At 30.6% G+C, this 20,140-nt stretch overlaps 2 protein-coding genes across 3 annotated transcripts in view; one reads left to right on the top strand and one right to left on the bottom strand.

The window, feature by feature from the left end:
* The window catches only part of LOC113517036 (protein unzipped), a 42,920-nt gene extending 27,327 nt beyond the window's left edge, over positions 1-15,593 (top strand). For both annotated transcript variants that reach the window (XM_031907823.2, XM_026901554.3), the window contains 2 exons: positions 12,003-12,211; positions 12,488-15,593. In XM_031907823.2, the coding sequence (XP_031763683.2) occupies positions 12,010-12,211; positions 12,488-13,653 (1,368 nt within the window). In that variant the 5' untranslated portion in view covers positions 12,003-12,009 and the 3' untranslated portion in view covers positions 13,654-15,593. The remainder of the gene's footprint in view (positions 1-12,002; positions 12,212-12,487) is intronic.
* The window catches only part of LOC113517035 (mitoguardin), a 73,143-nt gene that overhangs the window by 40,707 nt on the left and 12,296 nt on the right, over positions 1-20,140 (bottom strand). The gene's annotated exons all lie outside the window — the stretch shown is intronic.

Below are 20,140 nucleotides of genomic sequence, written 5' to 3'. Positions count from 1 at the left end.
TCGCGTGACGGGACATTGACTGACCGAGATAAAAAGTAGCTAATTTCGTGACGTTTGGTTATTGAGTCATTAAAGCTTCAGAAATAACAAAAAAAAAAACAGATTCCTTCACTTTAATATTTATAATATTATATTAAAAATAGTAAATAGATATGTAAAAATAAAATCCATTAGGATCTAATTTAATTATTATAAAGATAATATTTATAATAGCGATCCATTTAACATTAATCACAATTCTCTAGGCTATAATGATGATGATAAGAAATCACTATTTCCCTTCAAAAAATAGATACAAATGAAAAAAATTCATTTGTATTTCTTTTTTTATTTTCTTTGAATTATACAAAATAGTTTAAAATAAAAAGTAATGAGATTCTTTTCTCTTGAATGATTGATGTGAGCCATAAACTATTACAAAAGTCGCATTTCAAATGTAGTTAGAGATAGACGCAACGAAATAACAACAAGTACTTATTTGAACAATGATTAATGTATATGAAAAGATGCCAGTTTTAATATTCTAAGCTAACTCGTAAGAGAACGTCGAAATAAGGTGTTACTTGGTGAGTGTAGTTTTATAGTTTCAAATTATCATCGTTGTTCAGTTACCAAATTATTATCTAAATCATCATAATTTCAGCCAGTTGTCCACTGCTGGACATAGGCCTCCCCCATAAACTGCAAGGAACGGTCCTGAGCTATCTGCATCCACTAACTCCCTGCAATGCTTTTGAGGTCGTCACTCCATCTAGTGGGGGAGCATCCCACACTGCGTTTGCCCGTACGAGGTTGGAAAATTATATACATAAGTAAACTAGGCAGGCACATATTAACTTTCAATTAGTGTTAGTAAGGAAAATGATGAGATCATTTGTTAATTAAATAGCTGTTGACGACTTAAAGAAAAACATTATTACCCTCCATCCAATATAAGATATCCCACTTTATAATTACAAGCTACAACAGGAAATAAATCTTTTATCCTCGTTTAAAGCTTAACATTGCAAATTGCTACTTCTAATGTTAGGCCAGTGAACGGCCCTGGTGGCAGGTGCGATGACACCGGGGGTACCCTGGCCGGTGTTAATTAGCCCCTTGCCGTTTGATTTATAGTTAACTTTGTCTTGAAATATAAACTGTTCTTATTTATCATTACCACCAACCACACCAGATTATTGGCGCGCTTTAGAAATATTAAAATCTAAGTAGATTCGTATAGGATATAACAAGTGTAACAAGTCGTTTTAAATATCCAGCTATTCAATGTTTTATATAAAAATTTAAAATGTTGCATTCATTGTATTTTGAACACAATCTCCCATCACTGCTTAAAATTAATAGAAACTCATTATTAGCTGCAGAACGGAAACGAAAGTGCGTATCTAAATGCCATGTGCTCAATTTATCCTTTGACATCTCCCAACATTGTTACGGTGCGCGAATATGGCGCTTGTTCATGAATGTGATAAACAGGCTCAGCCAGACGGAACCATACATAAATTAAATGACGGAAGTTAACTGTTATTCCATATTAGTTACGTGGTAAGTAAAAAAGAAAAATGCAACTCATCGATACAAATCTACCTTCAATGACCTCTATTACGATAATGAAACCATACCAGCTACATTCTGGGGCACGACCAAATATTGAGTGACCATTGTCGTGAAGAAGTCTCTATTACTTTAACTATAATTATATAATAATTTTATTTATTCTGGAGTCTTTTTAAAATCGTTATTACCTTCAATACATTTATTGCAAATAATCTATTATTTATTCGCAGAAAAATCATTTCATACATTTTATTTTACAGGGTATTGAAAATTTAAGATTATGTGATTCTAAATGCTAATTATAATATTACATTCGGATTTTAACAAATAGCGTTTAAACATTTCAATTTATTGAAATAATTTAATGTCTAATTCAACTTGTAAATGAAAATATAAATGCAAGAGTTAATATTTGAAATGTGTCTTGATTCCATTGACGTGTATGTATAAAGTCCAATTTATTTGAATTGCTTTTCATTGAGTGATCATTACTTAATTGTATTGTCAACTAACAACTATCGTGCGAGAGTAATGCAAGTCAGAGTCAACAAGCCACAGTCGCAGACCCGCATCTATTGTTCTTGGAGCTTTGAAGGTTTGAGCGCTCACATGGGTAGGTATTCTATTGTCAACTGTAGAAGCAACTCTCGTAGCCTCGATAACGTGTTCATTGACAATAGTGACATTCGACAAGACCAAGTTACCATTATCTTATTTAGCAGACAAATACGAATATAACTTTCTAGTTTAAATTTACAGTTCCTATATCTATAAGCAATTTGTAACTTACATTTTTGAAAACAACACTTTATGACCTACTTACACTTAAAATCCAAATTGAAGATTTTATAGTGTTTCTAGTATGTTAATAGATTAGTTAGAACATTTATAGTACTAAAAATATTATTAAACACCTATTTTTATACGATAATATTTTCGAAGAAATTAATATTAACATTAAACGGGGAATTACAAGATCGAATTTAATATTTGATTTTTGGCGCCATACCGCACCGATTATAGTTGTGGCATGGCAAGTCGTCTTTATGCATGAGGTTATTCCCACGCTATCAGCTGGTTCACGCGTCGGCGCGCGCGCGCTCTGGGCCGCGACAGTACGCGTCACCGGCCACGACGCTTGATAAAGCCGGAACCAGCTCATGAATATGCAACCAAAGAACATTATTATAGTTAATGTGCAATGAATGACACATAGCCCAAATAATTTACAAAGCTTGAGGCATTTTATACGCATGCATTGCTTTGACCATCTCGGATCTCCGATTCAAGAGACACTAACATCTGAGTCTACAAAAATAAAAGGGAAAGAGGCCGATGTCACAAGTGGCATAGAATTTTCTGTGAGCAATGATTATCATTTTTCATCAGGTGTACCATCAGCTAGCATGCTATTATCAAAAATATAACAAATCCAATTAATATAAAAAAAGTAAAGTCTTAAAACATCAAGGTAGTAAAACCGTTATGAAACGATTAATGAACACTGCAGCTTATAGTATTGAAAAGGGGGAAAATTGCCAATAAATTGGCAGGCAGATGAGATGCTGCCTAAGAGATCAATTTGCGGTAATGCAAAAAGAGACAATGTTGGTACTACAGTACTTTGATATTCTACCAAGTAATACATTATGCTGCAAATACCACGCAGTGTAAAAAGTTTCTTATATAAAGTAGAAGAGTACAAAAAATTGTCACTTGTTCTGTAAGTCGTTGTCATTTGACTATTTTACTAACATATATTATCATTATTTTAATTTTAAAGGTAAAGCTGCAATTTACATTACGGCAGGTTAGTCAATTATAGTTATTTTTTATATATATTCCGTTTGTTTCAATATAATAGAACTGTAAAATAGAGCGTAGATAATGTGGAACACAAGAACTTGACGAGGCGAAGAAAAAGCATGACCGGAATAGCTATTATGGAATGAAATGCGACGTTGTATTCGTTTTCTGGACAACGATGCTAACAAAGTCTGCAGGAGGAGAGAAAGCTGTGCGGGCGGTTTGATTCATTAGTTACAGAGATGAAGCGGCGTCTGATAACTAAGCCATTACCACGATAATTGCTTCCCAATGAGTACCGCCCATTTTACCTTTTACTACTTGCCTCTAGTACGACAATAAATGTCTTTACTACAAAACTAAACAATGAAACGCACGCATGCAAATGTGCGAAATAACAAGTTTAAAATGGTTCGTAATAATAATCATGTAATGTTTCTTTACAATAAAAAAACGTGAATGTGTCAGTAACGGTTTTAAACATTGTCGAGAAATATTGATAAAGATAACACACCTGGCAAGTTAAAAATGTCCGATAAGTATACCGTATAGTTAGTTATCTATGTAAAAAAAATTAACTTATTGTCCTACTTTTTACAGAGAGATGTGCTTATTACTAAAGAAGCAGAGACGATATTTATGGTTCATAAACTGTAAGGAACAAATTAAATACAAATTGCACATACAAATTTGACCAACAATAAATAAAAAATAAACTGTTACTCTTCAGCAGCAAAGAAGTAACATAAGGAATATTTTTAATATACTGGTAAATAATTATCTAACTGTATACCGAGATTTTGCGCTAGATCTTGCAATCATACTCAAATAAAGCATCTATTTAACTATGATCGAGGAGCAAACATCATGAAGACTTTCACATATTATTAGGTATCATATGTTATACACCTATAAAATCTCAACAATAAAGACAAACTTGTGTTTATATGATATAACGTGTTGTGGACCAAATTCTTAGTACGAAGAAAGGTACAATATTATAACGGATACTGTCTAGTGGAATATTCATAATTTGAAGAATAGCTTCCATTCTAACTGATAAATAACGTTGATAACAAAGTGGATTATGGACACGAGACCACGTTTGTACAGTCAGGTGTAATTCAAAGTTGTTTCACATCTAATGGTTATATATGATAATAATATAAATGATAAATATTTTTATGTCTATTTTTTATTGAAATCCCAAAACAAGTCTAATTCAACAAATCAGTATGATTAAATTTTATGTCATTATAAGTAAACATGTTTACCAGTACTTCAATATTAATAGTTTATTAGAAAAATCTTAGTGGGAACGTAAAGCAGCGATACTTGTTGTTTTGGTCAAAAGAGAAAAGAATGAAATTACTAAGATGAGAAAAAGTACATCACATATATCAAAATACAATCTGTGACTTTCATGCATTATTTATTTGTATTGCTAAGGATTAAAAAAAAACAGAATATATTAGTAACAAAAACCAAATATTAATCGATTGATAACAAAAATTTTGTTCGATATATAAAGTAAGACAAAACACTTGATACTCTAATCAACTTATATCAACACAGTGTCACTGGAACCTTTATCCGCTGACTTTAATAAAGTATTTGCACATTTTGCACCATCGGCATTTAACTGGGTTAAAAGCTTATTGCTGTTTTGCTAACTCAGTCCAGGATAACAATGACAAATAGGATATCTAACATACGTATTTAGAGCAAACGTGTAATTGTAAAGTATCAAATTTCATACCTTTATATTACAAAATGCAACATATGAATTTAGTTAACTTTTAGTGAGCTTTCTTTTAGTGCCCAGAGATTCCAATTCGTATGATGATTATTATTTATTTTAATAGATAGTTAAAGATCTACAAAAATATATATAACAATAATAATGTTTCATTCAAACATTTCACCTCTAATGTTAGCAATAAGCTTTCACAATACAACATTTAATTAATTGATTTACTATTTTTAGTGACGAGTACGTATTTAGAACTCTATTGTTTTATTAACAATGTCTGTTTATCTACTTCTCTATGATGACCCTCTAATTTGTATCTTCTTTAGTCTAAAGTCGGAGAAAGTGATAAAAGCTTAATAAGGTTTATTGAATTTTTATTTCTCGACTGACCTTCACAATAGGTATATGAAAAATTATAATTCTGGAAATGATTAAATGCAGTATATTGCCTGTAAGATAATCTTTTACTACGACACGCGTCTAATACGACAGACAATAATCCGGTCTAGTTATTGATTGCGTCGTGAAGATAATGCGATTATGGTGTAAGTAATTGTCCTGGTAGCTTCGCTCTTTGCGATGACTTTCGATTGAATTTTGTGATCATAATACTTTCATCAAATAAATATTATAGTCTTGCTAATACTAAATCAATGCGTTTAAACAATATAAAATTTGTAAATATGGTCATTCACATTTTGAAATATGTATAAACTTTTTATATAGATTACTTTTTTATGTCTTTGGATTGTTTGGACCAAAGGCAAAATAATTTATACAAAAGTCATTAAGGTCATCTTCTAAGATGAAAACTATCTGTCACAACAATTTTGAAAATTTAAAATCTGTCACATTAATGAACACTGTAAGTCTGTAAGTCACTGTAGCCTATGGACGCCTGCAACACTCAGGGTGTCACGTGCGCGTATACTTTAGTCTTACAATATGTACATTTCTGTAAATATGCCTGCAAACATTACAGCCATTTGTTTGACGCGTGTGAACATAATTTCTGGTTCTCACCGGGTAATACCAAGAAAATAACAAAAGACTATGGCTCTTTTGTAATTTTCTTATATTGGAATAAAAAAAATTTACAATGAATTAGAAATCACGTCAGACAAATTACGTTTAAAAAGAGAAATTGATGATAACACATTATTGGGTAACACTTTTGTTAAAAGTACCTTATCGAATGTGGGACAAATGTACTGCAAAGAAAAAGAAAGTCAATAGATATCTGTACTAAAACAAATAAATACTCGTAAATACACTTTGAATAATTGGAGTTTGTTAATAGTGCAATAAGTGAGGATCAGATAAACATAGCATCGACATTGACAACGATTGCCCTTGTCTGCAGTAATGATTTATAAAGTATCTATCTAACACTTGCATATTCATAATACGACCTCGAACACAGTAGTCACTATGAGTATAAAGGTTTATTACCATCGACAATAATATAACTCTCGTAAAATAGTTCTACTGTGGTCTATGATGTCATATTTGTGTTGTATTATATAACTATTATGCGTATATTAGTTGACCTCTACTTTATGAAAATACATATAGATCATGCGCTATAATAAGAAGATTTATGAATTATATTTTGAAACTAGCTGTATTCGCGACTTTGTTCACATAACCGGGTAAATCCTTTACTATCCAAAACATTACGTCTGTGTCATATTTTACGACACTTATTAGTCGAACTGTTAAGATTCTAAATGGTAACAAATAAACTCATCTTCGCATTAATAATTATAATAATGAGTAAAGTTTATTTTGTTAAAGAGTTCAAAGCAAACGCTTTTTTTAAATTAATAACAAAAAATATGTATACTATGACAAGTAGCGAAACGGCTTTTGTTATTTTGTTGTGTAAAGTGAGGAATTCCTGACAGAAGTTTTCTGTTTTGTTTGTACCATCCCCTCATGAATCGAGTGCCAGACAAGTACGAGTAGAAAGGGGTAGCTCTACCCCGGAAGAAATCTATGGGGCGTTTAAATCGACTCATTAGAGCTCACTGTGTGTTATTGTCTGCCTTTGCAATCGCTTATATTTTCTTTCTATGTAGAAAATTACCTTATAAACAACAATGTACTTCAATTAAACAAATAATTAAATAATTAATGTATGTAATTTAATACAAATAATTAAACAACTAATTATTATGACTATACATGTGGTGAAATCAGCTTATCAATTGTAATCACGTGTTATGTTTAGTGACCACACAATCGTGATTGATAAAAAAAATATCTAACACAACCTGACTGCAGTTTCTTATTATGACTATACATGTGGTGAAATCAGTTTATCAATTGTCCATCAAGAATTCGTCCCTCCAGGCCAGACAGTTGATGGATCAGGTGTCAAAGCTCGTGTGGCACGAGTTCGTCCAGAATTGGCGCGAGAGGGGCGTTGGATTCTTCACCACGACAATGCCCCTGCCCACACCTCTCTTAGTGACCACACAATCGCCGGATGTGGACTCTTCTTGTTCCCAAAAACCAAATTGGTATTCGGGGGCGGCATTTGGGGGACATAAATGAGATAAAAAAAGCTACGACGGGGCATCGACACAATGAGGTAGGTAAAATTGATTTACCTGAATAATTGTAAAATAAAATTTTTAAAAAACTTTTATACGTACTTTCACAAACCTCGTATGCGTCAGACAAACCTCGTGCCAACTGCACACGCGATTTTCAACTTCAGATATTGCTCTGAAAATCTATAAATTCACACATATTGTGTAAAAAAAATTATGCATACCTATTACCTCTTTGTGTTTAGAAGAAAACTCTATAAGATTTCTATTATTGTTCCATCATCATTTTTAAGTTAATACTTCAAAAAAAGAAGTATCTTAATACATTAATTTCGAAACAATTTAGAGAACTTTTTTTATATTGATTAATACATCATTTGAATTTTACGAGTATAATGATTGAAGCTGTCGTTTTTTTTGTATAGCAATAAACTGTTGGGAACCAACATATACATTTAAACACATTAAAACATAAATATTTTCGGTCTAAACATATCTATTGAACATTATTTATCTACATGTATAAATATATTTTTGATTGAAAACGCTTTCTTGATAATAATGTTTTTTATTTCTTCGGTTTCTAAGAAAAAATATAATACTTCAAAATTGTTGTGCAGAAGAATTAGTGTTTCTAAAATTTAAACTACAGTTAGTCGGGTAATTGGCTACAATAAGAAAGAAATATAGTTCAACATGCATACCGCGCCGAAATGTGGTACACTTTTTATTCAGTCTTATCTTTCAATGACCCACGACTTTTATATTTATTACTCACTTTATATCATAACCTAATTTTATAACAAATGAAGTTTTGTTATTGAGTAATAAAATTTGTATATCTAATACTATCGTAAAATACATACAAAAGTGTTGAATTGAGCGATAAAATATGACTAAATAATGCTCCACATAAAGTTTTGATAAAAAAAAAAAAAACAATAAAATATATAACCGTAGAAATTTAAAACAGTACTATTATTACTATTGTCAAATCACACAATATCAACTATAGGGTGGCTGGATTTGTGAACCAAATTGCCCGTGTCAATCTCCAATTGAACTTATTAAATTGAATGAAGGTAGGTATTGTTACAAAATAGAAAACTAGTACACAATCCGTTGCTGTACTAACGATGAGTTATTGTTATTTCACCTCTGGGTCTTCTTATGATCTATAATTGTAGGGCCATAAACATAAATTTAAAACATGTACACGTGGCGCCCTGTATATCATACATTTAACACTTGAATACAAGTGGATCGTCGTAATTTATAGAACGTTTTATATTTCTTAAGTTTAAGAAATATATAAATTGTAATTAATAAATAAACCATTAATAAATCAGAAATTTAAAATTTTACTAGTGACAACGGAATGGAGAAAAATGGAGAACAATTGTAATTGGTAAATTTAATACGCTAAATATGAAAGATCAATCGATGCAACAGCAAAGTCTCAAGATCACAAGATAAAACACTTTAGTATCGGCGATGCCGTGTGGTCTTGGCATAGAATGGGTCACCCTTTTCTTTCCCGTAGGTGTCGTAAGTGGCTTAATGGTTGATGGATAAGCAGTAGCGTCCCTCTTAAAACATCCCCAAAACCTAACTGCGGTTGCCAACCTGCTTACCAAGCATGGCAACTACTGGCAAAATTCTCCCAATGATAAACTGACATAAGGAATGGCCCCTTTCCTTATGACAATTTATAGGGGTAGCCTATTCTAAATTAGACTTGGCCTACCTGGACCCCCTTTAAATACGCCTATGTCAAAGATTAAAACAGTCTTGATTTCGCCATGTTTCACGAATAGTATGAGGCCACAGTGGCGTATTATAAATGTTTAGGAATATATGTTAAATAACAGGCCGTTGTTGACGTAACTGATTGTCATACAATATTATTATTAAAATATACACGTGATGTATAAAAACATTGTTTACCCATCAAAATTTCCATGGGGACATAGTAAGTACTATGTAAAGTCCATGGTATTAAACAGAAGAGTAGTATTAGATGAATGTCGTAACATAACATAAGGTGGGCTGTCAGCTTATTCGCTATTATCAATAGAATAAAAATATCGTAGAAGTAAGATTATATGGGTCATGACGATATTTGTTAAATAAAATAATACAGTTATAATCATGAAAATTTAAATACAGGAAAATAACGGAACATCACCTTGAACTTAATTTAAATTAAATCATAGAAGAGTGAATGTTTCGCGACTAAAAAAGGCAGGGCTTTTAATTAAGGTTAATTGACTGTCAGAAAAGAAAGAGTTTAACTAGGTATACAAATTCTGTTAGATTAGTCTTTTCACTTTTACTTTTTAATTATAATGAAAAAATATTACAAAATATTTTCTAAACGCTAACGAATTTAGAAATCTTAATTATAATATTTGTATTCAACTTACATTAACAAAAAAAACGATGAGTTGACGTCGACTTACCTGTAACAGAAGAAATTACATTTAATTAAAATTGAGTTCTAGGACAATTTACTGTATCGATGAAACTTAATTAATAATAAATAAATTAGTTTTACAAATAATAGATAAATACTATGATTTTATAGGTTTGTACGTAGAAAAAATATGTGTACATAGCATCATTATAATTACAACCACAAACTAAATATGTACGTTAAATTATAATAAATTATAATAAGGCTAAAAATGAAAACTTATTCTTTTATATTATTGGAGAACTAATATTGCGAAACTTGAAACTATAAAATCTCGTACATCTAGAGATGTAGGTATGTCTGGCTGAAGTGTAGAGTCGGAAACAATAAAGCTACCCCTCCTTAATTCTCTACAGGGATGAGTGACAAAATAAATAACGCACGACCACAGATCAACCCTCATCTTTACGTCGGCTACAACCTTGTTGTTTTCTCACAAAGTATCAGCAGCACAATACGTACCGATCCCTATCGGCTTGGTTTTACTTGGCATAAAGATATGTAGATATATATATATATATATATATATATATATATATATATATATATATATATATATATATATATTTTATGTCAAGTTCCAATGTAATAAATAAAAAAAAAATGTGCGTTATAAGTTTAATTATTTACTTACAAATGTGAATTTATGAACATATCTTTAGCCTAATCGATAAATTATGCCTTACGTTTCTTTTAAATTCATATATATGGATAAAATTATGATTAGCTTGATTATACATTAAGTTAATTCTGGCAACATTACATATTAGGGTACAGAATAGGTAACAGTAATTTAAAGTAATGTAATTGCTCGTTATTTAAAAATAATTTAGCCATGTTCAAAGGAAAATTGCTTTTATAGCATTTTAATTGTATCTGTACATGTTATCCATTTTGATTTTCTATTATTAACATTGACTAGCTGTATCTCGGGGATCTGCCCGCTTGATTCAGTATATATAGAGTATTCTTTGTTCTAAGCTACAATATATCATATCCGTGCACCAAAATTCATTTAAATCCACTGTGTACTTCTTCTTCCGTGTACTTTATCAAACATCCATCGTCATTACAAACTTCGACATTTATAATAGTACATAACAGGATTATGTATTTTGTCATTTGGTACGGTGGATATGATTACTCATTTTATTATATATATATTATTATAGAAAGTGTTAAAATGTGTGATTTCTTGAAAATACAAACTTCTCGAGACTCAAAATCGAGATAAGATAAACAATCAAACAAATAACTTTATTAATCTTGAGTAACATTTAAGAAATAATCACAAATAATATTAAAAACCGTGTTCAGAACTTTAACCAATAAAGTACGGTTGGACTGTTCTTCCAAAGTTCTCACGGAATTTTATAACTAAACATATAAAATAATATTGGCTTTAATAAACTTTTTTTTTTCATATGTATAAAATGAACTTATTACAGTATGCTGAATTGTTTTGGACTTATGCAACAATGTTGAAACTGAAACGCAGCTATGAAATCCTATAATGCGTTTCCGATACGCTTTTAGGCCGGTTATTTATTAAACAAAGTTATCCGGGTAAATCACACTTGTAAAACCAATCTAAAGCAAATGTGTAAGGAAAATATTGTTCAATGTGTTATTATTAAAAACAATTATATATTAATTAAATTATGAAGTACCTACACATTGCTGTAACATCTAACCTTTCACATTATATCTAATAGTGTCACATCCGTTTCTTTTTGAACGTTCGTTAACTTTCTTGATGAACGAAAGTTAAATAAACTTATAAATATTTAACCATAAAAACTAATATAAATATCAAACGAAATGATTAACAGAAGTTTGCCTTTTGTTCCAGAAAAACAATGAAGAAAAACAGAAACTGTGAAAGTGGATGGTGGGTGGTATTGCTGACAGCCACGCTGGCGGCTCCTGTATTGGGTGAGGCAGCCGTTGGTCTCTACAATGCGAGACTGAAACAAGTGGTTACATCGAGCACGCTTAAATGGACCAACATAAAAAAAGAAGCAATGCAAAACTATGTTATTGGAGCTGAATCTGCAAATGGTACTTACAAATATACATTCTGCTATGTAAAAATAGTCACTTTGTAGATACATTAATTGAAATTTTTTAACTTAGAACGCGTAATCATTTTTTACCAAATAAATTTTTCACAAGAAACAATTCCAGAAAAAAAAAAAACTTTTGTTACAATCGTCACAAAATGAACATGAGTTCAATATGACAATAAACCTTATCTATTTCTCAAATAATTATGTCACTTGGATAATTAAACATTAACGTTTTTTGCGAGAAAATTAAAAATTACATATTTTTCAGGACCAATATACCTCTGCCGAGCGCGCCATGAAGGAGATATGTTGCTAGGACAGTTGAGACCTAATTACACACAATGCGCTGTATCGGGATCTAAAAGTTATACCTTATTCGAAGTGCTTGAAAACATTGAAAATGCTTCCCTAATAAACTGGCAAAAATGGTCTAAATTCTATTCCAAACCCAGTGGAGCTGTTATAGTAGATTCTTCCGTGGATGCCGTTTTCATTGGACGACAAGCTTCATCATCGCAAGGTGGATTTTCTCATAATATTGGAAGAATATCTTATGAAAGTAATATCGGACAGCTGATTACATTTGACGACAAAAATAATGAGTTCAGCGAAAATACTGGAGAAATTTTGGTTGAAATTGAACCTGTTAGCTACATGTTAGAGTATGTTGTTTTAGATGAAGACACATTGCATATTAGACAGTCAGATCCAGAGATATTCGGAGAAAGAGTATTACGTAACGATGGCGATGAACCCGCAGCAGATACAACAGCTATTGAATACGATTTCAATTATATTCTATCTTGGGGTCATGGTCATGGAATTGCTATAGGCCTAAACACTACTATAATATTGACAAATGGTACTGAATTCCCACAAATTGAATGGGCTAACCCATTTACAGAAAAAATTACAAGGCTATATAATTTAGAAAAATTTTTAGAACCAGGTACAGCTTGCAATGTGACTTTTAGGGGTAACCGTACCGAACGAGATGTGCAGTATACAGGCCAATTAACTACATATTACAATAACCATGATCCTCGTATCAGACAAATGAGAGGTGAACGAATTGAAAATACATTAGAAGTTGAAGCTATATATGGAGATGTCTATTTTGTTGGTAATAACAGTTTGGTTCCCACCACAACTACCACTACGACAACTACGACGACGACCACTACTACTACTCAACCTCCGCCACCACCACCACCTGCGCCAGAAGAAAATGATATTGCCAATGCTTTGAAAAAACCTGATAGCCCAATAGAGGATAATAATATGTTAAATGATAGTACCATGGTAAAAGCACCGCCGGTAAAGGAGGTTAACAGTGCCGTGGTGGATGGTCGCGGTAGTAATAATCTTAATGGGGCCCATATGAGAACCGTTTCCGTTATCCTGTTCATTCCAATGATTACGTTATTACTTTAAAACATAGTAGGTATCTAGGGAACCCGTTCCTCTGTAAATAATCGAAGAATATATATTAAACAGTTGCTTGATCATTGATGTATGTATTTGGCAACTAGGCTTGATGCTGTTGTTTGTTGACCGGGTGTAGGCAATAAATATCTTCCTCGGTTCAATTTTGTAAATATGATATTTTTGTTTTCTTGACATTCCTGTTATGTGATTTCATTCCAATATGTAAAACGAGGAGCCAAAATTATCACATAACTGTAAATAGTTTATGTAAATATGTAGTTACAAGTATGGAAGTCGCAGAGCGACATGAAAAAACCTTGTCGTTTACGAGATTCAGATTTGGAGGTTTGTAACATCGTAGTTAGGGATAATAGCAAGTGAGTTCGATTCTGTTACCATTATTTTTTTTACGATAGCTAATGCTATAAATTATATACTTATCAAGATAATTGTTAATAAAGAAATTATCGATACACCAGAAAACAATAGACAACGGTTAAACATCCTAGTATTAATTAAATACTGCGTTAATCTAGTTTCTTTGCAAAGTGACAGCTTTCACTGTTTTAATTATCTGGAGCCTAAATGACAAACAAATTAATATTATTATTAATTTACTGCATAGTTACCCCTCAATGTTAAAAGTATTATAACTATTTGTTTAAAGACATACCAATTTCAGTCTCAAATGAATATGGTTAATAAAGATTACTATTACCACAGTCAATCTTTGCTGATATGCTGAAAAAAAAAAACAAAATAAACAAAGTAATATCAATATTATTTTGTTTACCATAAGACAGCGTAACTAATGGTTGCCACTTCCTTGTAAACGTCAATATAATTTTATTTTACATCACTTGTTTGTCAGCTCAATATTCTCCATTAATATAGAATATAGAACTAAAATATTACGTATTTTAGCAGATTCTCCCAGTTTTCAATAATAAAGTATTTTCTTTATATTTATTTGTTTTTGTTAGTTTGTAAGTTACAAGAGTTTTTAAATCCAGAATTAAGAGATATTATTATTTTTAAAGCTTTAGTGTTTATCGATATTTTAATTTATTTTGTTTTTATTACTCTTTATTTTTAAGACACGTCAGATATATCTACTTAAGTATACCATTATGGATACTTTTAACGAATAAAAAAGGACTATGACTTTGTTAATTCTTACCAAAGTACTAGTTTACTTTGTAAGTTTACCACCTTTTATTCTATATACGTACATCATTAATACATAAAATTTAATAATATCCCTCCGTTATAAACTTACCAATACTAATTGTGTAGGGAAATCCTTAGAAAATGAACTGTTTTTGACAACAGTTATTGTTAATGCTTAGCGGTTTTGTCAATGTGTAAAGAAAATGGATGATATTTTTGTATGGGTAGATATCGATTGTAAGTGTTCGCCTTAAGTAAGTGAAGTTACTTCAATTTTCTAAATATTTCTTCGTCTTTCAATATAGACGTTTGAGTTGCTAATACTTAGTATTCCTTAATATTTTACAGCTGATGGTAAAGTTAGTTATTGTAGTAGTAAACGTTGATTATTTTGTACATCAATCTCCCACCTAGTGTACCTTTTATCAAATTAGCTATAAAGTTATAATTAGTACCTAATTACACTTTGCTTTTATTTAATAAAATATTTTTGCTTAAAGTTGTAAATTGATGTTAGAATTAATAATATTCCGATACTCCTGGCCTCTATGTTCAACGTGATATTCTAGAGGATGATTGCTTATATCTCATGTTAGATATACATATATCTGTTCTTTATAATAAATAAGCAACGTTCCATTATTATGTAACCAAGCGATTCCTACTAAATGGTTAAAACAGAATCTCGTTAAACATCAATATTGTTTTGTGAAGCATAATTGTGATGTTTCATGTAAGATTTATTTCTTTAAAATCATTAAAGTGTAATTGAAAAACGTTTGATTTTTATTAATTATACCCACTATACTACATTCTTTTTTATGTTATGATTTCCTTGTGTTTGAAATGAAATTAGAAAATGTATAAACGCTCTTTTACCCCAAAGACGATGTTCCCTTCATCGTATGTAGAAGATAAAGAAAAAATGGCATATTATTTGCACCAATACAAGAGAAACAAGTAAACCTTATAGCAAAGCACTTGGTTGGCATTGTAAGTAACTAATAGTCTTATGGGTGATAATGGAATGGTAACCCCACCCGCCCTATCGGTATACACCGGCGGGGCACCAGTGAAGGATGATAGGTGAGGATGAAGCAGGTCAGTTAGCCCATCATGACGAATTTAACAAAAATTGTTCACGATGATTTCCAGGGGAAACCACGTGGAGGTCGACCTAATAGGGCATAATGCTAGCAATGGGACTGTCAAATTTCATTGCTAACAATCTCTTTCTCCCCCCAAATAACTAATATAGGATGAAAGAGAGGGTTGTATGGTGACGATGCAATATGATTAATATAATAATATTCTAAGTAGATCATGTTTGTAAATAGGAAATGTCTTATTAAGAGCAATAGAAGTAAAAATTTTTTTTAATGTGTCTGTTTGTTTGTCCCAGTACCACGCAAAAACTACTACATCAAATTGAATGCAGTTTTCACAGTTGTATTCCCAAACGTTTTAAAAACTGGCATACGTTTTATTTTGATACGCCAACTAGAAGTAGTATATTACATTACTTTTCTATTTCTGAGATCCGCATACAAACTAGCATAAAGAACCAATACATAGTAAAAATAATTATATAATGACTACTTTATCCGATAACATATAAGTAATATACTGTCATATATTAAAGAGGGTTAAACCAACCCTTTAGTCTAGGGAAAGCGTCTGGCACTACGTTGCGACGTCTCACTCTCCTTTTACAAGGCATCGCACATAGGTGAATAAATGAAGCTCAATATCTGAAATTAATATGGGAAGGTAATCTTGGTGCAAAAATGTTCTCCTATGATGATTATAATACCTTTATTGCGAACTAATTGCAAGATAATTATATAAATATTCAATACATAATTGTTTATATAAATATTCTTGCATAGTTTAGACATTGGTAGGTATCATACTTGTATATTAGTTGAGCTACCCTATTTGGTATTCCTATTATGTTATCTTAATTTCAAAATCAGATCATTATTGTGTTATTTTTATCTCCTTATTACTGTTGTTAATTATATATTAAAGTTTGTTTTAGTAGTGTACTCAGGTTGACGTTTTGGCGTGGGTGTCCGTTAATGCTATCAATTATCGCACGATGAAGTTGCGTCGGGCATCTGCCCCTCCCCTAATTATATTCAGATAATCCATTACGTTACAGCTTAAAATAAAACAAGCCTATATATATAATTATTATACATTATTAAATCCTTATAAAACATGACTATTTAAAATCTATTATATTATATTTATAAATAATATAAATAATGTTAAACAAATATTGCTCATCCTTTATAATTAATCTTATTTTTTATTTAAATAATTGAGATGTATTATAACATGTAAAATATATATAGAATAAATATGTTACATGTGGCACACCAACTTTTTATAAGAAAGTATAATAACAATAATAACAAATACCAATGGCCTCTACCCATCTCCATACGAGTATGTATACCATTTAAAAGAAACTCAACAGTTAGTAGTCATTGATTGTGTACGAATAATAAAGCTACGGGTGGTAAATGATACCTATAAATATTCCATAATACTATTGTTCGTGTATTGAGAATCCGTAAATAGTTTCACATGTACACATAATCATTATAACATCTATGCTTTTCGTTAACGACATGCACGTGGTGATCACTAAAGCCAATTTTTACAAATTAAAAATCTTATATCATAATGTATATTGACTATGCTCAGTCGAGCACACTTGAGGATTTATTATCTAATAAATCTATTATTAAATAACTTGTTATAATAGAAAGGACAAGGAGAACTTCAGATTAATGTCAATAATTACAATCATGATTAGATTTGACATTTCGGTAATAGGTATGTAAATGAAATAAATTCAGTTTGACAATAAACTAACAGCATAAAACATTAACCGTCGCATATAGACATAAATAATTTAAATTGTTACTTAAAAAAAAAAAAACTTTAATAGTGATAAGTTTTCTAGAAGCAATAATTAAACATATTTATTTTAAAAAGTATTATCAAAATTGGTACAAAATTGGTGACAATATACTCGTAGCACACCCATAAAAATAAATACAAGCTGTCTTTATTATAATTAGGAATTTTTTAATTCATACATTGTCTGTAACTCCTAGGGCGTTAAGGTTTTATGTCTATTATTTGGGAAATTACAGTGGCACAATATTTTATTTCTTACAAATATTTTATTTCTTATAAATATTTTATTTCTAAAATAACAGCCCACACCCAAATATAACTCAGCTGAGTTACAGCAGAAATCGGTAAGAAAATAGTATAATTTTCAAATATCTGTGTATATATATATATATATAATAATCGCCTATATACTGGTATTTAATAGCATGTAAAAGGAATCCCATCGTAAAAGTTCAACGCATCTGACATTTGTAGGGTGTTTTAACTGAGTCCATTCACTAGACCAATAAAGAGCGCTCATTTCATCAAGAAATGGCTGGTATTAGGAAGCTCCAGTATGACGCTATAAAATGGCAAAGAAACTGCCTATAAAATATGGAATAAAAAATATATTATAGAGGTTTTAAAATATGTCAATGAGATATTTGATATAAATGCATCTAATATAAAAATATACTTAACTTTTCGACCTCTACTTTGTATGCATGGTTTTCACAAGTAGGACTCAATAAAATTGACCATGACGACTCCAATTTTAAGTTAGGCCTTAAGGAACACAACTGAGAAAACCGCATCCAATTTGGTGCAGTACTTTTTATGTAATACCGAAACAAACATACAGACAGATAAAATTTCAAAAATTATTGTTTTGGTTTTCATTGTAACTACTGTATAGTTACAGTTTTATTATACTAGTAAATCTTAATCTAGTAGTAGGTCCTTAAATATTCCATACATAGAGTAGTACTAGAGTACAATAATATGATTATTTTGTCCAGAAATATCAAGAGAAGTAGTTTGTAAAATTATGCTGACAATGATACATCAAAATACAGAATTAATCACAATCTTATCACAAAATGTACATAAATAACATTGTTATGTAATGTGATACCCAAACAATTATTTACAAATGGTTCGTCAATAAAATGACAATGGAATACCTAATTTTACATATTACTGATAATGAGTTTATTGATGCCCCATTGTCAGTCTATTGAAACATAAATAACGCAACTGTTCTTCAGATAACATGATCATAAATATCTAAAAAAAAGTATATGTTTTAAAATGGATGTTAAAAATAATATAAAACTGTTTTTCACAACACAGCGTTTTTCAATTGTGAGCATTCGTTTTCCTTAAGGTTATTTATTCCACAGCAGATGGCACCAACGACTAGCCACCATACCGATGGGATTGTAATATAAAAGTTTAAGAACTCGATAGGAAGGATAGAAGAATTATGGCGAGTAATCAAATATTTAGTTTATTTACCTACTTAGCTGCAATACATAGAACATTACATAGTACTAGTAGTAGTGCAATACATAGTACTATGATTCATTCCTAAAATAAAAAAAAATACATACATATATAAGTATAATAATAAATAATAAGATACTTATTATTATACTTATAATAAATAATAAGTATATTATACACAACGGCGATAACGGTGTATGCATGAATTACTTACAAATTATGCAAATTTACTGAAATACTTTTTTTTATACAACTTAGAACGGCAAACAAGCTGACGACCCACCAGATGGAAAGTGGTAACCGTTGCCTACAGACTTATACATATAGATATATACCTATAGACACATACATATACATACAGACATAAACATACCTATTATAATTATGAGGATACAGATATAATGTATCTGTAAGTATTGTATTATATCCCATTGCCTAACTGGAAATGTTTTTATTTACACGAAATACTATAAGCTTTCTTTGTAATTTTATTGTTTATGTAAGTTTCAAAATGTTGCTACTTACATAATCCGATGATTAGAACGACTTACTATAATGAACAAGCAAATATGTAGGTATATAGTTCAGGATAAAGGCCTCTGGCATTCAGTTGTCTGTGCTTATCCCTTAAAGAACTTAGCGTTAAGATAGAAAGACATTATATCCATAAGTTTCTACATTTCATTATTATTACTTCATTTTTTAAATATATTTTGGAATAATGAATGTAGTATCAATTATCATAATAAAACCTACAATTTCATACTAAAATGTAGAAATATTGTGCAAATACATGAATTACACAAAATTAATTTTTGTACGCGGCCGAAATCTGCCTTGCCTGCTTCTGCCATAATAGTACTCATAGGTAAATACAAAAGTTGGATTAAAACTACCTAGGTGC

This window comes from Galleria mellonella, unplaced genomic scaffold (genome assembly GCF_026898425.1).
Source record: "Galleria mellonella isolate WM207_F2 unplaced genomic scaffold, CSIRO_AGI_GalMel_v1 utg93, whole genome shotgun sequence".
Classification (NCBI taxonomy): Eukaryota; Metazoa; Arthropoda; class Insecta; order Lepidoptera; family Pyralidae; genus Galleria; species Galleria mellonella.
The sequence above is the reverse complement of the archived record's forward strand: the minus strand, read 5'-3'. Positions and strand labels throughout refer to the sequence as shown.